The following is a 24,356-nucleotide window of genomic DNA, read 5'->3' as shown; positions in this document are numbered from 1 at the left end:
GATACAGTCGCTTCTTACTCACACACACCGCTCCACCTTAAAAGATACAGTCGCTTCTTACTCACACACATCGCTCCACATTAAAAGATACAGTCGCTTCTTACTCACACACACCGCTCCACCTTAAAAGATACAGTCGCTTCTTACTCACACACAGCGCTCCACCTTAAAAGATACAGTCGCTTCTTACTCACACACAGCGCTCTACCTTAAAAGATACAGTCGCTTCTTACTCACACACACCGCTCCACCTTAAAAGATACAGTCGCTTCTTACTCACACACAGCGCTCCACCTTAAAAGATACAGTCGCTTCTTACTCACACACACCGCTCCACCTTAAAAGATACAGTCGCTTCTTACTCACACACACCGCTTCACCTTAAAAGATACAGTGGCTTCTTACTCACACACAGCGCTCCACATAAAAAGATACAGTGGCTTCTTACTCACACACAGCGCTCCACCTTAAAAGATACAGTGGTTTCTTACTCACACACAGCGCTCCACCTTAAAAGATACAGTCGCTTCTTACTCACAGACAGCGCTCCACCTTATAAGATACAGTCGCTTCTTACTCACACACAGCGATCCATCTTAAAAGATACAGTGGCTTCTTACTCACACACAGCGCTCCACCTTAAAAGATACAGTGGCTTCTTACTCACACACAGCGCTCCACCTTATAAGATACAGTCGCATCTTACTCACACACAGCGCTCCACCTTAAAAGATACAGTAGCTTCTTACTCACACACAGCGATCCATCTTAAAAGATACAGTGGCTTCTTACTCACACACAGCGCTCCACCTTAAAAGATACAGTGGCTTCTTACTCACACACAGCGCTCCACCTTAAAAGATACAGTGGTTTCTTACTCACACACACCTCTCCACATTAAAAGATACAGTCGCTTCTTACTCACACTCACCGCTCCACCTTAAAAGATACAGTCGCTTTTTACTCACACACACCGCTCCACCTTAAAAGATACAGTCGCTTCTTACTCACACACATCGCTCCACATTAAAAGATACAGTCGCTTCTTACTCACACACAGCGCTCCACCTTAAAAGATACAGTCGCTTCTTACTCACACACAGCGCTCCACCTTAAAAGATACAGTCGCTTCTTACTCACACACAGCGCTCCACCTTAAAAGATACAGTCGCTTCTTACTCACACACACCGCTCCACCTTAAAAGATACAGTCGCTTCTTACTCACACACACCGCTTCACCTTAAAAGATACAGTGGCTTCTTACTCACACACAGCGCTCCACCTTAAAAGATACAGTGGCTTCTTACTCACACACAGCGCTCCACCTTAAAAGATACAGTGGCTTCTTACTCACACACAGCGCTCCACATTAAAAGATACAGTGGCTTCTTACTCACACACAGCGCTCCACCTTAAAAGATACAGTGGCTTCTTACTCACACACAGCGCTCCACCTAAAAAGATACAGTGGCTTCTTACTCACACACAGCGATCCATCTTAAAAGATACAGTGGCTTCTTACTCACACACAGCGCTCCACCTTAAAAGATACAGTGGTTTCTTACTCACACACACCTCTCCACATTAAAAAATACAGTCTCTTCTTACTCACACACACCGCTCCACATTAAAAGATACAGTCGCTTCTTACTCACACTCACCGCTCCACCTTAAAAGATACAGTCGCTTCTTACTCACACACACCGCTCCACCTTAAAAGATACAGTCGCTTCTTACTCACACACATCGCTCCACATTAAAAGATACAGTCGCTTCTTACTCACACACACCGCTCCACCTTAAAAGATACAGTCGCTTCTTACTCACACACAGCGCTCCACCTTAAAAGATACAGTCGCTTCTTACTCACACACAGCGCTCCACCTTAAAAGATACAGTTGCTTCTTACTCACACACACCGCTCCACCTTAAAAGATACAGTCGCTTCTTACTCACACACACCGCTTCACCTTAAAAGATACAGTGGCTTCTTACTCACACACAGCGCTCCACCTTAAAAGATACAGTGGCTTCTTACTCACACACAGCGCTCCACCTTAAAAGATACAGTGGCTTCTTACTCACACACAGCGCTCCACATTAAAAGATACAGTGGCTTCTTACTCACACACAGCGCTCCACATTAAAAGATACAGTGGCTTCTTACTCACACACAGCGCTCCACCTTAAAAGATACAGTGGCTTCTTACTCACACACAGCGCTCCACCTTAAAAGATACAGTGGCTTCTTACTCACACACAGCGCTCCACCTTATAAGATACAGTCGCTTCTTACTCACACACAGCGATCCATCTTAAAAGATACAGTGGCTTCTTACTCACACACAGCGCTCCACCTTAAAAGATACAGTGGCTTCTTACTCACACACAGCGCTCCACCTTAAAAGATACAGTGGTTTCTTACTCACACACACCTCTCCACATTAAAAAATACAGTCTCTTCTTACTCACACACACCGCTCCACATTAAAAGATACAGTCGCTTCTTACTCACACTCACCGCTCCACCTTAAAAGATACAGTCGCTTCTTACTCACACACACCGCTCCACCTTAAAAGATACAGTCGCTTCTTACTCACACACATCGCTCCACATTAAAAGATACAGTCGCTTCTTACTCACACACACCGCTCCACCTTAAAAGATACAGTCGCTTCTTACTCACACACAGCGCTCCACCTTAAAAGATACAGTCGCTTCTTACTCACACACAGCGCTCCACCTTAAAAGATACAGTGGCTTCTTACTCACACACAGCGCTCCACCTTAAAAGATACAGTGGCTTCTTACTCACACTCAGCGTTCCACCTTAAAAGATACAGTGGCTTCTTACTCACACACAGCGCTCGACCTTAAAAGATACAGTGGCTTCTTACTCACACACAGCGCTCCACCTTAAAAGATACAGTGGCTTCTTACTCACACACAGCGCTCCACCTTAAAAGATACAGTGGCTTCTTACTCACACACACCGCTCCACATTAAAAGATACAGTCGCTTCTTACTAACACACACAGCGCTCCACATTAAAAGATACAGTCGCTTCTTACTCACACACAGCGCTCCACCTTAAAAGATACAGTCGCTTCTTACTCACACACACCGCTCCACCTTAAAAGATACAGTCGCTTCACTATATTTAAGTCTAGGCTCAAAACATACTTGTTCAGTTTAGCCTTTGGCAACTAACCTCTGTCTAGTTTAAGGTTGTCATTTCAGGAACTCATGGACATGGAGAATCAGGGTAAACCTGGACGATGTGCTCACAATTTCTCTTGCTTGGAACGAAAGGATGTCTTTGCCTGAGCTCCTTCTGGTTTCCCTCCTCCCAGTCTGTTACAGTCAGATCCGTCACTACACTAAAGAAAATATTCACATGCTCTTATTCTCTGCTGCACTCAACTAAACTAACTGCTTCCCTTTACTGTTTTCTGAGAGAATGGTGGCCCACTGATGGAAGATTGTTTGCTGGATTCTCCTGCGGCCCAGACCAGACCAGACCAGCTGTTCACCTTATTATTATATATGTAGCATAATGACACTTCATTGGTGATCATTTAAGATTCAATCTATAGTTTGATCAGAGGAGGATGGGTCCCCTTTGTGAGTCTTGGTTCCTCCCAAGGTTTCTTCCTCCAGCCTCGAGGGAGTTTTTCCTTGCCACTGTCGCCTTCGGCTTGCTTGCATTGGGCTTTGATTTAAATGTTCTGTTTTGAAACTGTGAAGCTGCTTTGTGACAACATCAGTTGTAAAAGGCGCTATACAAATAAATTTGATTTGATTTGATTTGATTCTTACTTACACTCTGGTTTCCTCCCACAGTTCCAAAAACACACGTTGGTAGGTGGATTGGAGACTCAAAAGTGTCCGTAGGCGTGAGTGAATGTGTGTCGCCCTGTGAAGGACTGCTGCTCCCTCAAGGGTGTGTTCATGCCTTGCGCCCAGTGATTCTGGGTAGGCTTCGGACCCACCGCCGCCCTGAACTGGATAAGGGTTACAGACAATGAATCAAAAATCTAAAATTCTCCCGCAGAAGACTGTGATGGGTTTGTTCTGTTCTTGAGGATAATACTGTGTCCGAAAGTCTGTGTGAGTGTGGGTTTAGATCATTTACAGATGGGGGTTTTGTTGTTAGAGATTGTGAAGGTAGAGTATTTTTACTCTTTGATTGGGTTATTTTTTGTTGAATAAACTGACACAATAGTTACAATAAAATGACGAGCGGGAGAATGTTTGACTTTTGAATTACAGTTATATGCTACGCAAAAAGGCTTTAAAACTTAATGTCCACATCCTGAAAGCCCTGAACCATATGGTGCCTCTTGAGAAGCGCAGCCGTTATGTCCCAAGTGTAATAAAAGGAAACACTGCAATATTCAGGTGCCCCTAAAGACTTCTAAGAAATAAATCCAGCACTTCATGAGCAGTGCCAGGTGTTCATACGTAACCAGTGTGATTAATGCTGCACTGCCTTATGTTCAGCCTCATATCATTATTGATTCTGCTGAACCTCGAGTACAGTACTTTTAACACACACACCCACACACACACACACACACACGTTCTGTATGCACAGACACTCTGAGTTAGCGTTTATATCAGTGCTACAGGCCAGGACAGCGTGGTGCTACAGCAGGTGGCGTCACTGTCACACATCTCCAGGGTCCTGGGGTCGTGGGTTTGAGTCTCACCTTGGGTCACTGTCTGTGAGGAGTGATGTGTGTTCTCCCTTTGTCTGCGTGGGTTTCCTCCGGGTGACTGTCTGTGAGGAGTGTGGTGTGTTCTCCCTGTGTCTGCGTGGGTTTCCTCCGGGTGACTGTCTGTGAGGAGTGTGGTGTGTTCTCCCTGTGTCTGCGTGGGTTTCCTCCGGGTGACTGTCTGTGAGGAGTGTGGTGTGTTCTCGCTGTGTCTGCGTGGGATTCCTCCGGGTGACTGTCTGTAAGGAGTGTGGTGTGTTCTCCCTGTGTCTGTGTAGGTTTTCTCTGGGTGCTCTGCTTCCCTCCCACTGTCCAAACACACATGCTTCTAGGTGGTGTGACTGTGAAATTGTCCACAGGCGTGTGTGTGTGTGTGAGTGACTGGGTCTGTAGTGTTCCTGTGTTGCACCCAGTGATTCCAGCTGTGGACCCATTATCTATGAAGCTCTTACAGAAAATGAATGAATGAATCAAAGTGGATCTGTAGGTCATCTCAAGTGAACCCTCATTTATTTTTACACGTCTCTGCACATTTAAAGACAGAGCGTTGGCTTTGAAAACTGAGCGTATAGCTTTGATTTTGAGTTCTTTACTCAGCACAGGACTGACATTTTTTCCTGTGGATCCAAGGATCAAACTGCTGGACAGCACAGGGCAGCGGGTGATGCACTTTCTTAAGATGGAAATAAACAGACTGATGCAGTAATCTGAAAGAAAGCTGTGTCTGTCGTTAGAGATTTGTCCTGCACTCTTTTTTTTTCTAGAATAACAGCACAGCGTGATCTTCTCTCATATTGGACAAGAGGGCAATTTATCAGTGAGGCTCCGCTCTTTGTTTCTCTGGTCAGTGATCCATTCGTGTTGGATCTGGAGGAACGCATTGGACCAGTGACGTGATAAAACCCAGCTTTGGTTTTCAGATGGAGGCCGACAGACTTTTCTCTAAAATGGAAGTGGAGTTCATGATGGAGCTCTAAAAGGTTCCCAGGGACCTCGGACACAAGCCAGCACCCTGCACCGCGTCGAAACAAGGGAGCATAGCTTCTGCGTCACTTTATATTTATATCCCTGTCAAACACGAGAGTCTGTGAAAACTGGACTGGAGCTAAATGTAAACAAGCATGGCTGTAGAGTAAATAGGAAGTACATTTATTACATTTTTGAGAGGTTTTTTTTCTTTCTTATATTTTCTGACCTGCACAGTCCATTAAATACTGACTGGGTGGGGCTTATTTCACAGTGGGCGGGGTTAAATGTATAAATGTATGCACACAAACACTGGAGAAGTGAGCTTTTCATTTGTACACTTTGGATTATTCGAAGTGGTCATATAAGATTTTTGTTGCTCTGAAGAACAGTCTGAACAGTCTGGGGCATTGTCCAGTCTATGGTCATAAGTTTGGGAACGTTAGCAGTAGGTGGCATGTACTGTAGCTAATGAAGCACTCACTTCTTACTCTCGAATCCCTAATCTTTACTTCTGTCTTCCTCCTAAGGTACTGGCTGACCAACAATGTCCAGATCAAGCGGCCCACCACAGGCCTCCTCATGTACACCATGGCCACCCGTTTCTGTGACGAGATCCACCTCTACGGCTTCTGGCCTTTCCCTCGAGACAGCGAAGGCAGACCGGTCAAGTATCACTACTACGACACGCTAACCTACCAGTACACGTCCAGCAGCAGCCCCCACACCATGCCCCTGGAGTTTAGGACGCTGAGCACGCTTCACACGCAGGGGGCTCTTCGGCTGCACACAGGGACCTGCAAGCCCCCCATCTGACCATGCTCTAGTGGACTGTGGTCGAGGTAAATACACTGGGAGCGCCGGTGGAGGTCACCTCGGGTATGGGATGGAAAGTGGGAGGACCCTGGGTGTTAGAGAGAGAGTGGAGATGATACTCATACTGAATGCATCAGGCCCCAGTCAGTGTGGCCTGGCTGTATCTGAGATTACACTGCGCAGAGGGTAAATGATGAGGTCGGAAATGCGGAATGGTTGAAAGGGCCTTCTAAAGGTCATTGGACCACCCTCGTTTTTCACACTCCTCACAAAACTACTGCAGTTGCTAGTAGAAGATTCAAGCTCCCCACAGCTGGAGGTCTAAACACACACTACAGGGCTATTGTTCATGGACACCTTCTCGTCCAGTGAAGTTCATCTGAATGTGTGCCCCCCCCACCACATCCCCTTTACCTCATGGCTTTGAGTCTGGAACATTTTTATTAGGTTGCGGTGGCCCTCATCATTTTCCACAACGTCCCTCTACATTCATTACTCAGGTGTTTTATGCTGAGTTTTGGTCTATTTTTATTATTTATTTTATTTGATTGTATTCATTTTTAATAGGTACCACGCAAAAATTACATTAACCCCGAAGAGGAAATAATCAGATTTAGCTAACACCCAAGTCTCGATCTCCAGTTACAGATAATAGATCATAATTGGTATTAAAATATAAAAATGCTCAATACAAATATGAAAATATAGAGAACAGAACTCCAGCTTACAAAACCCACTCCAGCTGAGCTCACTCCAGGGAACGCTGGGCCACTGAGACACAGCCCAGTGCTGCGGGATTAACCCATAAGAGCCCATGGTGACATATATGTCACAAACCCTTTTTTAAAGTCTGAGAAGTTCCCTACACAGCTTTGTCCTTCACTTTAAACCATGTGACGTTTACTGAACGTCCTGGATGCAGTCACATGACAGTGTGTGAGTTTGTGAGCGTGCAACCGCATTTACAGAACGACAGAGTGTGTGATGAGGAGAAATGAGGGCCAGAGAAATGCTTATTTAAAGCATATATTTGTTCCAAAAGGTTTATTCCAAGCTTTTAATAATGTAATTTTTAGTCACCTCTCCTACGTTCTCATTTCAAGGACAAAATGATGAAACACAGCTTGCAAAGTGGTTGTTGTGGGGATGCATTGGGATTTTAACCCCGAACTAATGACAGAATTCGGCAAGAAATGTGGAAAACAAATTTGTTCCATGTTTCTTCTTTGGTCGGTTTCATTTCCCTTCATTTGCCTTTGTGGTGAAAGGAGTCTGGGCTCTTAGGGGTTAAGGCTGGCTCTTGACATTGAGGCTGATTGCCTAAAGCTCATGTACAGCTGCTCCAGAGCGTCCTGTTTCATGTTCTGTTTGAGTGTTTCCTGCTGTAGTTGAGGCTGTTGTGGATGTTGCAGGGCATTAGTTCAGCCACAAGGTGGAAGCACACCAATGTCATGAGGAACATGGGTAGGGTCCTCTATTCACTGCCTTTCTTTTTTGTGTCTTGAGTTTAAATATTCCTTTGTTATTAAGTAATTTCAGGCAGAAGCTGTCAATACAGACGCTGAGAATGTGAAATATTCTGTTGCTTCGACAGTTACAGCCTCGTTCCTAAAGGTTTCTTATGCCATATTTGGACATCCTCAATATACAAATATGTTCACCAGTTGGTCATTTAAAACAATACAAATAACACTTGAATTCGAGTCGTAGGAGAGAGACGTGGGAGACGAGGCTTAAACTGTGAACTCCGACAGCTGCTGGTGGTTTATAGAAGACCCTGAAACGTCTGCTCTAACAAAGACGCCCTGGAATGACCTGTGCTGCTGGAGATACCGGTGGAATGTGCGCAGAGCCGACAGAGCGCTAACAGACGCTGCACTCCCACACGGACAGGCCTCAGGATTTCTTTGGGAGGTCATATGTACTGTGAGGCAGCAAACACGGCCGTTCCCTGCTGTTATGTAAACGTGAAGGAGATAGCGCAGTCAAACACAGAACACGCCCAGCTGTTCACACAGAGCCGTGCTTACACAAGGACGGCTGAGAGCGGAGCCCTCGGGGAGTTGGACTGAGAATGTGGCTGTGCTTTCTGTACTCCAAGGAGCTCCAAGGGCACAGCTCTCAGCCAGTGACACAGTGCAGGAGCCTGGTGGGAAACAACTGGAGGCCACTGGCGATGGCAGGATGCCGTCTGGTGTTTTTATGTTTGCACTTGTTCCTTTTGTTTGTTGTTGTTGTTGTTGTTTAAACGGTGTCTGCAGAGGTCTGTTTTCATTTTACGTTTTACTTTTGTCTGAAATTATACAAATTAAAAGCCTTTTTAAGTTTAAAATGTTCAATGTGTATTTCACCTGGCCTCACTTTAGGATGTAAACAGGTTCTGTCTGATATTTCTGCACACTGAGTTATACATGAATGGACCGGACGGAGAACACCTCCTCTCGAGGGTCTCTGTGCGATTGTTTTGGTCAGAATCCGAGTGTGATTCCTTCTTTCACCCCTGCACAAAGCAACCGCACCAAGGGTGAGAACGATCCAGATTAAACCAGATTAAAAAGTGCAGGTGTGAAAATAATTGACCTTCTATTGGAGAAACATCCAATAGAGGTGTAGCAACAACAAAGGCGCTATTCTCACTATTACAGCTCAGTGTAGGCATCACAATTAGTGCTTTTCCACTCCATGCTCCCTACTCTACTTTTTCTCCTCCTCCACCGGGTGAATCAGGTCCTGGTTCTGGAAGCGGGTTCTTGTTTAGTGGCTGTTCTCTCGTGGTTCAGAGCGAGTCGAGTAGGGACTAAACCGTGGCGTGTAAACCTTGCAGAGCGCTGATCGTCCAGAGAGAGTCATCACTCTACGCCACGCAACGCAGACGACCAGCACCAACTCTCCATCTGTAAAATCTCCAGCTGCAGCAGAGTCGTTTGTTTTTATCCGACTCACGACGGCAGCTCGTAAAATGACGCCGTGGTCTTTTGAAGAGGTTCAAACGCTCCTCGGATCGGTGGCCGACGAAAGAATCCAGCGAGAGCTGGACGCTGCAACAAGGAAGGAACAAACTCTACTGATCTGTCTGAACTGAAGACGGAGCTGTGTTCAGGCCCAAACAACAACAACACGCCGATACACCATGAGTAAACACCGCTTAACGTTACCGCCGCCGTTGTTGTGGAATCCAAATCCCTCTGTTCCCCTTAGAGACGGGGTTTTGACATGTTGCCAGGTAAATCTGGAGTTTGGGTGGGTGGTGGAAGTAGAGGTAAATGAACCAGGAACCAAACAGAGAGTAGATCTGTGTAAAGTGTAGGAACCATGTGGTGTTTAAAGTGCCACATTTTAAGGTAAAAACATTACCCAGTTTTTCTTTTGAAGAACCTTCTCACACTGACTTTCAGAGAGTACTTCCCATGATTCCACACTCTGGTAACCATTTCAGTAGATGACATTTCCTTGATGGTCCGGCAGAGACGTGAGGGCTTTACTGACTGGAGCGTGCTATGTTTTGCCTGTGGGTCGAATTGAGCCTTTGGTTAATAGAGATTAGTGGAGATGTATATTTGAACAGCTCAGTGTTCGCAGCGGTTTGCCGAGGGGCTGCTCATGTGCTCTGAACCATGTGATGTTTAAGAGGGGGGTTGTTTTGACAGGAAGGCTCCAGACTCTTACATGCTGCTGTTAATCTGCCTCCAGTGAAGTTAAAAATAGACGTGGAGGGTTTTATGGCGCACGTCAGCAGGCCGTCCAGCATAATGAAGACATTTAACCCTAACAGCACGCCTGTGTTCTCTGTGTCCGCAAAAATAGAAGCAATCTGCCACCAATGCTACAAACTCAGTAAGTGCCCCGCTCCCACTCCAGGGTCAAGGCCTGAGGGACATTCTGGAGAGACGTCCACGCGTCCTGCTGCTAGGACCTGGTGGTGATTAGCGGAACAGTGCTTTTTGGCTCCGTTTCTTGTGGCGAGGGTGATGTATTTGTGTCTGCTGGGCATTCACTTTTGCAGCCAGACTTCGCTTTGATCATTCACATTCCTCTCCACGTGTCTGCGGCCTGCTGCTCTTTATTACAAACCCTCCGGGCCTTTATATACGACGTGGTGGACTGAAGTTCTGGTGGGCCCTGGCTCACATGACAAGTTCTGAAGAGAACACCAGAGTACGTTCTCTACAAAGTACACACAGTTCGTTTCAAACTTTAAGATGTGGCCTGTGCAAAACACATGGCCTCACTGTTCATTCTCTCAGCTCCGCCGACCACACAGGAGCTAGTTCTACACACACACTGTCGTCCACGTTTTGCTCTGCATACTTAGTTAGCCCCCTTTTATTGTGTTCTTCAATGGACCCCCACAGAGCAGGTGTGGTTTGTTGAGACCCTTTCACACTCGCAGTAAAGCTCAGTCTATGGTTCTGTGTCGAACCTGAACCCCTTGCTGTAACCTGACGTACGCCTCTCCAGAAATGTACCTGTGTCACATCGACACAGACGGTCCCCGGGCCCCCGGTCGGATGGACATGGGTCAAACTGAACCGAGGAAGTCCAGAAATATGTGTGAAATTTGTGTGGCACGCAAGATCTCCCACTATTCACCGTGTTGTGAAAAGACAACCCTGTGTGTGAGATCTGGACCTGATTCTCTGGAGTTTCTGTGTGATTCAAACATGAGAACAACTTTGATGTGTGCTGTGCTGGTGCGAGTGGATCAGACACAGCAACATCTGCTGGAGTTTTTAAACTGTGTTCCGCTATTAGACACTTCTATGTTGGTCCACCTTGTAGATGTAAAGTCAGAGGCAGTAGATGGTGGACTGTTCTCAGTCCAGAAGTTAAACAGATGATCGGGTTAATGAAGCTCAGTACAGTGGCATAGTTCTTCTTCATGATTCGTGGAAGTATTGCAGCCGGTTTCTCAGAAGGTTGGGTCACAGTTGACTAGGTGAGTCTCTTTTCAAGCGCTAATACGTTTCAGGTGCTTATTGTGGAGGCAAACAGATGCTTAAGTAGCCAGGGCATGGTTTCAATCTCTGAAAACCTTCATTACGTTTGGCTCATTTCACAGGGCTTTTGACGCAAGAGCAGGAGAAAAAAAAAGAACCCGGCTTTATGTCGGTTTAACAGGAACTCGTAAATTTTATGTCTGGTGCTTCACAAGTTGCTTTTCATTCACACGAGGGCGCAGCCACAGAGCCGAGGCTTCCTTCAGCTCTGCGTTTCCACACGAACCTTCAAATGAGTTTTAATCCCAGCACATGTTGCGTGGAAGGAAAAGTGGCAGCTTCGGGGGCTGACGTAACTGAGACAGAGGAGCCCCTCGCTCTGGAGGTCTCAGGAAAAAGGAGACAAAGAGGGTGCGGTTCTTACAGAGGAAGCTCAGTGGAATGATCTTTATTGTGTTAGTGGTCAGGGTTTCAGTCTCCAAAAACAACTCTATAACAAAAATATCCTGAAAACAAGGAGGAAAACACATTCCTAACCAATAGCATCAAAATAAGAACCAGAAAAACGTTGCGTTTGAAGAACCTGTTGTTTCACAGACGTTAGTGAGGTTTAAGCGCTTGTTCTGAACGGCTTCTACATGGAGATAATTCACAGACCAGCTGTAACTTTAAAGCAGTAACTGACCTTGTTTTTAAATTCGCTGACCATACAGGTGCACTTTGTAGGGCTACAATTACAGCTGTTGCTGTGCATACTTTGTGAGACCCCTCTCACCCTGTTCTTCAGCGGTCAGGACCCCCACAGGGCAGGTATTTCCCAGTGGGTGTAGTTTTGGGGAAATCTTCACCACACCCAGTATATGTCATGATATGTAGTTGTATGTAGTTTGGTTAGAACTTAAACACGTCATGTTTAAAAAAATTCTATCATCAATTGTGGTGGGTTTGCACTAGGACGGCACAGTGGAGCAGCAGGTGGTGTCTCTGTCAAAGCTCCAGGGTCCTGGAGGTCATGGGTTTGAGTCCCGCTCCGGGTGACTGTCTGTGAGGAGTGTGGTGTGTTCTCCCTGTGTCTGTGTGGGTTTCCTCCGGGTGACTGTCTGTGAGGAGTGTGGTGTGTTCTCCCTGTGTCTGCGTGGGTTTCCTCCGGGTGACTGTCTGTGAGGAGTGTGGTGTGTTCTCCCTGTGTCTGTGTGGGTTTCCTCCGGATGACTGTCTGTGAGGAGTGTGGTGTACTCTCCCTGTATCTGCGTGGGTTTCCTCCAGGTGACTGTCTGTGAGGAGTGTGGTGTGTTCTCCCTGTGTCTGTGTGGGTTTCCTCTGGGTGACTGTCTGTGAGGAGTGTGGTGTGTTCTCCCTGTGTCTGCGTGGGTTTCCTCCAGGTGACTGTCTGTGAGGAGTGTGGTGTGTTCTCCCTGTGTCTGTGTGGGTTTCCTCTGGGTGACTGTGAGGAGTGTGGTGTGTTCTCCCTGTGTCTGCGTGGGTTTCCTCCGGGTGACTGTCTGTGAGGAGTGTGGTGTGTTCTCCCTGTGTCTGTGTGGGTTTCCTCTGGGTGACTGTGAGGAGTGTGGTGTGTTCTCCCTGTGTCTGCGTGGGTTTCCTCCGGGTGACTGTCTGTGAGGAGTGTGGTGTGTTCTCCTTGTATCTGCGTGGGTTTCCTCTGGGTGACTGTCTGTGAGGAGTGTGGTGTGTTCTCCCTGTGTCTGCGTGGGTTTCCTCCGGGTGACTGTCTATGAGGAGTGTGGTGAATTCACCGCCGCCATGAACTGGATAAGGGTTACAGACATTGAATGAATGATTAGATACTAAACTTTACCTGATTTCTGTTTCCCTGTGTGTTCTTCCATTCTTTAACTGTGCTGTAAGTAATGAGATCAACCCTTTAGTCCTGGTCCATAAATTTGATTGGCTGAGCTGTGTTTGAAGTTCTAAGATGATTGATACACCCACACAGGTAACTGCACCACACTGAGTTCTGTATCAATGCTCCAGCTTAGTGAAACAAGCTTTTAAAGTGCAGTTTGATTTACTTGGTAGAGGAAGAACGTCAGGAGAAAAAGAAGAAATACTGGAATAACAGGCAGAAATTAACGACAGGACAAGAAGTGTGATTTATCACAGTATCGATAAATATCATCATATCGCCCACCCCTCTGTGACACCACTCACAGCATTAATTACATTGCTCATAAATCTCATCTTTAATCCCTAGACTGATGCCTACAAAGTCGACGGTGACTCGTTGGCGACTGTGTTTCACCAGTTTTTATTGGCCTCCATCCTGTGGCTTTCTCCTGCACCACACCCACGTCCTGTTTTCTAGTTTTTTGGCACAGCCTGTAGGTCACGGCGCTCGGTGACCGCTGAGTTCCTCAGTTTCTGACTGTGACGGATGCTGGTAAAAGGAACAGGGGCATCAGTAAATCCATTAATCAGCAAATATATTTATTGGATGCTTGAGGTTAAGGAAACGTCCTTGTTTTGCACAACAAAGGGACACGGTACAAATGTCCTGCACAGCTGCAGTGTCCATAGTTTCTGGTTTACAATAAAACAAGGTTTAAAGAAATAACTTTTAAAATACACAGGCTTGAGGCGACACTGTGGGGTCATTTATTGCAGTCACAACCGAAGAAAGGGCTTGTGTTCGGGACGGTGGAGCAGTCAGACACCTCCAGTCATTCTTGTCGTCTACTGAGAGCCGGCGGCTCTCAATTTCTGTATTAAATGTGTAAACTATGGCTGTCCCTGTGCGAGGGACCCACTCTGTGGAGCACAAACCGGATCAGGGAGGACAAAGCTGACTGAACCCCAAGAACAATTCATAAATACTTTAATATTTCTTACTAATTCCTTGTGGCTCACTGCTCCTTTATCTCACTCAGCTCACTCTGTGCAGACACTCCTCACACATTTCTCATTAGCACTGTGAGGCACACTTCTTCTCTCAGGGGAAAGCTTCCTGCGTCCACTTCCTTTCCTCAGGAGTTACACAACACCAGCGAGCGACAGGAGAAAACCTTTGGCGGGGAAATGTTTTAAACTCTTAAGTTAGAACTGAATAAAGGCTCTTTCAGGCCGACTGTACGTTAATGAACAGATTGGATCAACTTAGGCACAAACAAATTCACTATTTCTGTCTTCATTAACCATTAACAAAGTGCTGACGCACTCCGGAAGGTCCTTGGTGATCAGTGGCCACAGGAGCAGCGTGTCGATTACGAGCGAGTTAAGTAAATATACTTTAATACACCGCCGCAGCAAATTCACATTCTTCACTCTGCAACCATCGGTCTGAGTCGGAGATACCTGGCTTTTACATTACACACTCAGAGCCAGCTGAAATGACCAGCACCCTTTAGGCCTGTGCCTTACTGATCTCTCCGTGTTCACAGTTCACCTTTTAATTAAATGGAGATTTAAAATGTAATCGCTCAGAAGTGATCAAGACCTAACACACAAATAGAGTCTAAAGCTGCAGAGTGGCGCTCCTGCATTTCACCTGGTAAATATACGGTTCTGTTCACACCAATCCAATGTGGATTATTTGGTCCAAAACCCACAGGAGGAGGGTAGGAAAATGGGATCTAATGTGAAATTTACTAATCAAAGGTTTATAGTTCTTTAAAACAGCAGAATTGTGTCGTAAAGCTGCGTCCTGCTCGAGCAGGAACACCACTGTCAGTCAGAATCCCTGGGCGAGGCTCTGTAACACAACTACCATTGGATGCCACTCCACAGAAAAGCATGGCATGATTGTGAAAGGCAAGGGTCCTGGAAATATCAGCATCTCTAATATACTCACGCTCAGTTAAATCCACTCCGATCGCACCTAGCAGCAACACAGAGGAGCCACCCCAAGCCCCGCCACCTACCACCAGCTTTCATACAGTAAAAACGCACTGTTAATGTCCAGACAAATCTACAATGCTGGAAGGTTAATATATTATAGTTAATAAATCAGTAATGCTTTTATCGTTGTTAAAAATAAGATATTTCTGATGAATGGCTTTGGTACATTATATACACACAATGATAAATCTCTCCAAAAAGGTTACTATCCGAAAATAAACACTTCTGTTTTAACAAACTATACTCCACAGCGCTGATGAACGCTTTATTATTATCCTCTGGATTTTGACTGTGTGCCTTATGTGTAAAATACTCTGAAATGTTTTGGTTTTTCAGGTCATAACTGCCTTACTTTCAGCCATAAAATTATAATAAACCTCCTCCTTTCTGCACTTATTTACTTTACAATTACAGAATGTAGCCCATCTGTTGATCTGCATACTTGTCAGCCCCTTTTCACAGTGGCACTGCTGTGTCTGATCCACTCTACACCAGCACAACACACACCAACACACCACCACCACGTCAGTGTCACTGCAGCGCTGAGAATAATCCACCTGCTCTGTGGGTTAAAGAACAGGTGTGACCGCGGGATGTTAAAGTATGCAGAGCCACAGGTTGACTACAGCCTGTAATAGTAGAACTACAAAGTGCTCCTGTGTGGTCAGTGGAGCTGATAGAATGGAAAATGAGTGCAGAAGCAAGGTGGTTTTCACACTGTGGCTGATCAGTGTAGAGTGGGTCTGGATGAATTCGTGTACTGAAGTGTTATGAGTTGTTTGCGATCCAGTTATAAAGGACTCCACAGAAAAGAGTTCAGAATAAACATTAGAAATATTAGACCACACTCAAGACCACAAGGGGGACATTCCACATCAAGGGATTGATTTGGTGGAAGAGCCCTGCGAGGCTTTCGGAAACTGTGGCCGTGAAAGCAGAGCGCAATAATTGGGGACATTCAGGGGACGGGTAATGAGTAAGGGCTGATTTTAGTCACGCTCACACACAGACATCGTAAAACTCTTGACTTCATCATGTGGTCTCCTAAAGGTGGACAGGGTCCAAACACTGGTCACGCCGGGCCGTTTGGGAGGTCCTGGGAGGACGGAGGCAGATGGAGAAGGTGAGACTTCTTTCGCTTGAGTAGATTCCTTTGATGAACATCAGAAGACTTGGAGAATCTGAGACCAGTCAGAAACAAGTCTCAAGAGTCTGGGGTCCAGTCCGACAGGAAAGGTTCACACAGCCACGACAGTAAGGGCTGGTAAGACACGAGGGGTCCACGGTACGTCTAAAAGTGAACTGACAGAAAGGTGGGCATCACTCGTAGATGTAATGTCCTCATTAGTGTGTGGAGATGACAGAGACATTCCAGTGATGCCAGTTTTTGATGTGAATTCACCTGTGAGAACAAAATATACAAACTTTTAATGATCAGGATTAAAGAACCACATGTTTAACAAACATTATTCAGCTGTTAAAGCCTGTTATGCCTTGTTCAGCGCATGTGCACATTAATGTATAAATCTGGAGCCCACCAACCCACACACTGTGAAACAAGACTGTGCTGTGTGCCGCCTGTGTGCCAAAGGATAAAACGAGTCGTTCTGATTCAGATCTAATTCTGACGTCAAGTGCAGAAAAGCCCCGCCCCCTGGTCTCAGTCTGTCCAATCACAGCGCTGGACACATGTTTATGTGAGAACGCAAATACGAGCAAAACAAGCACACGACAAAAAGATGAGAAAACAACAAAAAAACAAGCAAAAAACACCTAAAAAACAGAGCTCCTCGCTCCTCTCTGCTGTGCGCTCGGGGTCGGGGTGAACAGCGAGCGGCTCATTATCATTTAAAGGAACAGGTGCGTTCTGAACAGGGGCTGTTTACACAGGGGGAGAACACTGCTGTGGGGCTCGTGGGGTTTGGACCAAAGCAGGTCACAGACGTTTCATTAAGAAACAGAACTATGTTCCGCTGTTTATGTGGATGAACACTGAAGTATAAACCAGCTTTAAGACATGATGCTGTCATGGACATTCCTTCGCTGAGCCATTATTGCAAACTATAACTTATTGATGGATCCATAGTGGACTCTGCGGTTGATTGGATCATTTTAAAAACACTTGTTTTATGTGCAAAACAACCATAAAAACAAAACGTATAGTCAATAAAAATCTGGGAAATTGAGTGGAGGGCTGTATATGTCCCAAGCACCGGACGTCCCCCACCACTGCTTTAGATTAGTCTGGTTCACTACAGCACAAATATGTGCACAGCAGGCAGGCTTTAAAACCAGTTTGAGAAAAGTGTACAGCTCTGGTTTCCTGATGAAAGGTTGTTAATGTCAGGGAAACAGGACACCAGGTCTCGCTCAGAGGAAACGGGCTCTACGTCAAAGAACAAGTGAAAGGGCGGAAGGGAAGTCCACTGTCAACATTCCTTACAAAGTGTGGTTTACTGTTTAAACTGGGAATGCACTAATGTCTAATCCCACTGTACAGACCATGGGCAGTCATACCATGTATTAACTTTTTTAAATCATTTTTGTGTAACGTATAAACGTAATTCAAAACTAAAACACTCTCCCGCTTTCTCGTTTTGTTGTAACCTGCCGGAGCCTAGAAGGGGCTTATGCGCTTACTGACTGACTGACTGACACCTAATGTTGAAACACACATGCACTGTTAATTCAGCCATATTTCACAGAGAGAACTACACCACTACACCGTTTGTTGTTAGCTATTTCACATTCCAGTTCGTGAACTAAATTTGGAATCATTCGGCAGTGACCAGAGGTCCTCTTTTCCCTGTCCTCATTTTGACTCTAGAAACAAACCCGATCTGGCGGCTGGGCCACTGACCCCAATAGGCGAGTCTCCCAGCGCTCCCAGACATCGAAATTCGTGCTAAGTTAAGCCGTATCTACGCTTCGTCTCCCCACATTCACCCGCCTACTCTCCGTTATTCCGTTATTACTCCGTGTTACTCCTCCAGCCAGTCGTCACGTCTTCAAGGTAGCGATGTGTAACCACTTACAACTTTATTATTTCTTTTTTATTACTGTTTCCACTGTATTTCTCTTTTATTCTTAGTAAAGCTACATGTATTTTTACTAATTTGAGAGTGTTGTAAACATATGTCAGTGCAAAAAGGGTGACTTTCGGGGTGGGGGCTGGAACACATTAATTGCTTTTCCATTATTTTAAATGGGGAAAACTGATAGGGAAAACTGACTCGAGAAAGGAACTTTTACACTTACGAACCGGGTCACGACAGAATGGATCAAGTTCGTAAGTAGAGGTTCCACTGTATTCTTTGTATTCAACAAAAATAACCAAAAAATGAAGTGTAATTAGAACAACTACGATTGTGGGGAGATGAGGTTCTTAGCACCGTATTTTTAATGTGGAACAATGTGTTTGAGGGGAAAAAAAACTTCAGTTGTTTGTCCAGTGTTGAAGTGTAAATTGTCTGTAAGTGTTTATTCACTCTTCGACTTCCCACAGAAACTCATGTGTAACTCGAGCTGTTTAGTTTTGTAGCACTTTCGCTAATGCAGTTAGCCGTTGAGTTTGGAGACATTTCCATCTTAAATTCACCATCGAAATTCCCATCTTAAAGTCATCTAAACCCACACTCACATGGACTTTTGGACACAGTTTTATCCCCAAGAACAGAACAAACCCATCACAGTCTTCTGCAGTTTTTTCCTGATGGAGCTCAGAACCAATGCAGCGCCCAATAAACTCTTCACTTTTCACCGTTTACTCACTGCTTCGTTTTTAGGTTATTTTTTGTGAATAAAATGAGGAAGTGATTTTTAATACGACAGTCACGGTAAAATGACAAAAGAGTGGTTAGAATGTTTGAATTTTGAATTATAAAGATACATTTCACTAACTCCTTAAAACTTTGTACATCTAACGCTGAATCGTTTCGTACTGAAGTATGAAACTAATAAGAGAAAATGATGTTCCTTAAATCGACACGGCTCTAAAATCTGTCCATTTTTATGTGTAAACCCTATCTAAACCCAGTGTACATAAATGATCAAGTGTGTCTACAAAACCCAAACCGTGGCTTGTCTTCAGAGATGAGACACATCCTGATGGATCTAACTTGCATTATCCAGTGCTGTTTGTTTCTTGAAAAATGTACTATAACACTATGTTAATAAAATGGCTTTTGCAAGATCAGTTAGAAATATGTTAATGTCTTCTATGAGATTAACTCAATAGCAGCCTGGCTCCAGATATCCAAACCCACCTGTGCACCTGGCCACATTTCATATTTTGGCCATGTGCACATTAAAGTATAGTATCTGGAGCCCACCAACCCACACACTGTGAAACAAGACCCCCAGTCAGTTTTCTGTGTGCTGCCTACATCAGAATACACGGGATAAACCGAGCCACTCTGATTCTGCTCCGCTTCTGACGTCAAGTGCAGAGACTTTAGAATGACCCCGCCCCCTTGTATGAGCCTGTCCAATCACAACGCTGGACCCGCGTTTATGTGAGAGCACAAAGACGAGGTTAAAAGCAGCAAAACAGACACAACGAGTGCGGAGAAATAAGAGCAGTGAGTAAAAACGAAGAAGAAAGAGAAGCTCCTCGCTCCTCACTGCTGTGCGCTCGGGGTCGGGGTGAACAGCGAGCGGCTCATTATCATTTAAAGGAACAGGTGCGTTCTGAACAGGGGCTGTTTACACAGGGGGAGAACACTGCTGTGGGGCTCGTGGGGTTTGGACCAAAGCAGGTCACAGACTTTTCACTGTGTTTCTACCGCAGAAGAAATGATAAATATTTAAAAGATATATAATATATTAATGATAAATGTTTAAACATTACTGAAATCCACTGCGGTGAGAGACCAAACTCTCAGGAAACAAAGTTAGAGAAGTTACCCCCTGCTCTGTCAGTGGGTGTCTCTCACATGAATCCTCACCTGTACTTGACGTCGAACAGAGTCGAATCGTCGTCCTCGTCGTTCTCTTCGTTTAACGGCGCCATCTCTACGCGCTCAGCAGGAGTGGTGATGATGTCATACTTCCGTGTTTTTCTGATCTTTTTGCCAGACCTGGAACAGATACCATGCATTAGTATTAACACGTTTGTGTGTGTGTGTGTGTGTGTGAGAGAGAGAGAGAGAGAGAGAGGGAGATGTTCACCAGAAACTCAGAACAGTTGGCTCCTGCTCTAATCACACAGGTGGATAGAGGGGATTAAGCCTGTGTTTCAACAGCAACGGCTCCATCTGTCCCTGAACCATTAACATTAATAACCAGTAACACACCACCCATGTGTTGGAACCTTTTTCTGTATCTCTCTGTTTCAGTGACGTAGTTTCCAGTTTTGACATGCATTCATTCATCATACAGATTAAAGCCACAGTAGGTAATATTTTTACCTTACAAATACAGCTTCAAAATCATTGTGATCCTCCACTGAGCTGTAATAGTGAGAATAGAGCCTCTGTCGTTGCTAATCTGGGATCGGCACTGCAGAAACCGCACTATGTAACTTCTCAATGAGGATAGGAAACCACACCCCCTTCTTTCCACATTCTATTGATTGCAGTACATTAATTCATTCATTGTCTGTAACCCTTATCCAGTTCAGGGCGGTGGTGGGTCCGGAGCCTTCCCGGAATCACTGGGCGTAAGGCGGGAACACACCCTGGAGGGGGCGCCAGTCCTTCACGGGGTGGCACACACTCACACATTCACTCACACCTCTGGACAGTTCTGAGTCGTCAATCCACCTACCAACGTGTTTTTGGAGCACAGACACAGGTTACCTAGTGTTCCTTTAATGATGCAAATAAACAGCCAAATTCAGAACTGTGGGACGTCTCTGGATGTTTCTGAAGTGGAAAAACACTGAGGCGAATGTGTGAAAAGCATCCTGACGAGATTTTAACGATAATACTTTGCTACAAAAAACAATCTGTTTTAAATGAGTCAGGTGCTTTTACACCTCTGTTTTTATGTGGACAATCTCTATACGGATATAATCCTGATGTTCAAGAAGCACGAAACCAACAAATAAACAGGGTATAATACTTAGAAATAGGAGCCTGGCCGCTAAAGGCAGAGCTAGCTAACATGCTAACACACACAAACCCACACTCTAATAAAAACAGTAAAATAATCAGAGTTATCAAAGTTAAAATAAATATCAATCAGAAATGACTGGATGGTGCTAGAAAGTGTGTATGTGATCATCTCAGAGTGAGCCACTGAGACACAGAGAGAGACCAATGATAAAGCCACAGTTTCCTGCTAATCTCATTCACTTTGTCTATGAAAGCGTATCGATTACAGTTTTGCTTTAACAGATCACGTATTAGATCTGTTTCTGACTGATTTCAGACTCTTAGAACAGGAGTAACACAGGCTCATCTCCTGGATGATTACAGGGCCTCTGTTTACTTGTAAACTTGTTCTACTCGAACTTTAAAGCCACTCTCCCGTGTTGTCCTCCCCTTGTTTGTGAGGGGAATGTAAAACCAGATATATTTACTGTAAATACACAACAAAAATAAAATCAAATATAGAAAAATATAAGAAAATATAGCCTCAATTTTTAACATTTTAAAAAAGGGGTGTCCTTTAAAACAATCACAATGTAAATATCAATGAGGAGGTAAAGGTCCGGTTGTGTAGCTCTTACATTAATAATTGTGTAGTAACGCATAAGGGCACACTCTTTTAATACACTTTCAAACCATGTTTGTACTCAGATTATTTGTTGTTTTGTTGTGCATCAGCTTCACACAAGTTAAAACTGTCTACAGCTCTTAGAAAACAGCCAGTGCTGCTCCGGTCCAGTGTAACTACACCTAATCCGTTCAATACAACCAGTAAATACCTCAGAAATGTTATAACATATTAAAATTCTGATTTAAATCCCTCAGCATATGAACATAATCCACATTTCCTGAAAATCAATGGAAAAACTAATTAATTTAGTTTTCTATTATTTTTAATGAAACTGTGACATTGACTGAGTCATTCTGAAAGAACAGAAACCTCCGTTATACACAGAGTTAATTATTAACAGGTTTTCCTTTTGAAACCTTTATTATAAATGTCACTGCAGTTGTGAAATCCTCCATATGGCACTGAGAGTTACAGACAATACGGCACCTGTCTGTCGTGGTTCATCAGCTTCAACTCTTCTTTGACTCTGCTTCCAGTTTAAATTAGTTTAATTTTTATCAAACACTTTGGTTATCGTCATCTAAACCATAAACAGGCCACCTGGAGCCACCCTCCTGCCCTGCTTTAGGAAAGACACCTAACACCTGGTGGGAACAAGCACCATTACAGTTCACTATAGAGCACTGTTCATTAGGATCACTTACATATTCCGTTTAATCACTATTTTAATCAATATCTGAATTACTGTTATGATCAATATTAGAATCATATATTTTACTATTAGAATTACTCTTAGGATCATTATTTTATTGAATCACTATTCAGATCACTACTAGAATATTTTTTGTTTAGAATCACTGTTATGATCACTATTAGAAACATTAATTATTGAAATCACTATTAGAATCACTATTATGATCAGTATTAACATCATTATGTATCAGAATCATTATGAAAAATATTATAATCTTTCTTTTGATCACTAGAGTCAATATATATGAGAATCACAATTAGGATCACTATTAGAACAAATGTATTATGTATCAATATCAGTATTTGAATCACAGTTAGGTTCACTATTAGGATAATTTTTAGAATCTTTCTTATGATCACGATTAGAATCCCATGACACAATTAAACTTATTTAGTACTGCAACAGCACTTTTAGAATCTGTCTTTGAACACTATTAGAATCAATATATATTAATCACAATTAGGATCACTATTAGATCAAATATTTATTAGATCGCAAATTTGGATCACTATTAGATCAAATATTTATTAGATCACAATTAGGATCACTATTAGATCAAATATTTATTAATCACAATTAGGATCACTATTAAATTAAAATCATTATCAGTGTTAGAATCACTATACACAGTAAATTAGTTATTAGTGTAACACTAATAGTGTTGATTTAACACTTGTGAATTTACTGCGTAGGACAGCTTTTAGAATCTTTCTTAGTATCACTACTAGTATCACTATGAGAATCCCATGGCACCATTAAACTTATTTAACACTGCGACATCCGCCCAAACCCGGACCCCTGCACCGCTCTAAGACACAGTCCGGTTGGGGGCAGCCCCCCAGTGGCCCGAAGCCCCGAAGCCCACCTGTACACTCTGATGACGAGGACGGTGATGAGGAGCATTGTGAGGACGCAGACGAAGATGACGATGTTTTTGATGGTGGGGAGGTCCCTGAGGATGGTGGAGATGCGCGAGCCGTTCTCGTGCTCGTGTTCCTTCTCCGTGTCGTTGCGCGCGATGGACGTCGTGGAGTTCACCGTGGCGGTCGCCGAGGTCGTGAGCGCTTGCGGCTCTCCTACGCCTTCGCGCGCCGCCGCGACAAGCACGAGCAGCAGAGGGAGGATGCGCGCAGACATGATGCCGTGATCGGGGGGAATCCGTGGGGCACCGGAGCGGCTCAGAGCGTCCGAGGCCTCGGGATCAGTGGCGCGTACACGCAGCTGCTCATGTTCTCTCAAAGGTCACCGCGGGGTTGACGTCCCGGAGCCCACCGTAAAGGAGCCCCCCGAGTTCGGTTCGGTCTCAGACTCACTCTCGGTCCGGTTTAAGCGGATTTATTCCAGAGAGGTGAGAGGGTGCTGTAACACTGTGTTCTTACACTGAGCTCCAGGCTTAGTCTCCACCCGCAGAAAATCCGGGAGGGACCACAGCAGATGAACCGACTCCTGAGTGAATCATTCTGTTGAATCGATTCACAAGAACATGTGTTTTGTAATGTTTTGAGTTTCAAAATACACATATTTACATTGTTTCTACACCCACTGTCCATAACCTCAGCTCCAGTTAGCACTTTGTAGTCCTACAAATACAAACCGTACAAACTCTGTTGCTCTGCATACTTTGTTAACCCCCTTCCCCCTGTTCTTC

The 24,356-nt window shown here is 44.6% G+C and overlaps 2 protein-coding genes across 3 annotated transcripts in view; one reads left to right on the top strand and one right to left on the bottom strand.

The window, feature by feature from the left end:
- st8sia2 (ST8 alpha-N-acetyl-neuraminide alpha-2,8-sialyltransferase 2) overlaps positions 1-6,502 on the top strand; it is a 48,018-nt gene extending 41,516 nt beyond the window's left edge. Inside the window, exon 6 of the mRNA XM_066685576.1 lies at positions 6,217-6,502. Coding sequence (XP_066541673.1) covers positions 6,217-6,502 — 286 coding nt within the window. The remainder of the gene's footprint in view (positions 1-6,216) is intronic.
- A 6,792-nt stretch (positions 6,503-13,294) lies between these two features.
- Positions 13,295-24,142, bottom strand: fam174b (family with sequence similarity 174 member B). Of its 2 annotated transcripts, XM_066685479.1 has the most exons (3): positions 23,574-24,142; positions 20,238-20,369; positions 13,295-16,693 (listed from the first exon to the last, which is right to left on the bottom strand). In XM_066685479.1, the coding sequence occupies exons 1-3, from the start codon at positions 23,843-23,845 to the stop codon at positions 16,690-16,692; spliced, it is 408 nt and encodes a 135-aa protein (XP_066541576.1). In that variant the 5' UTR covers positions 23,846-24,142; the 3' UTR covers positions 13,295-16,689. The 2 variants fall into 2 exon arrangements, with proteins under 2 accessions (XP_066541576.1, XP_066541577.1); XM_066685480.1 differs by lacking the exon at positions 13,295-16,693 and having other exon boundaries at positions 20,234-20,369.
- Positions 24,143-24,356: the final 214 nt, after the last annotated feature.

The sequence above is a fragment of the Hoplias malabaricus genome, chromosome 11 (genome assembly GCF_029633855.1).
Source record: "Hoplias malabaricus isolate fHopMal1 chromosome 11, fHopMal1.hap1, whole genome shotgun sequence".
NCBI classification, from domain to species: Eukaryota; Metazoa; Chordata; class Actinopteri; order Characiformes; family Erythrinidae; genus Hoplias; species Hoplias malabaricus.
The sequence above is the reverse complement of the archived record's forward strand: the minus strand, read 5'-3'. Positions and strand labels throughout refer to the sequence as shown.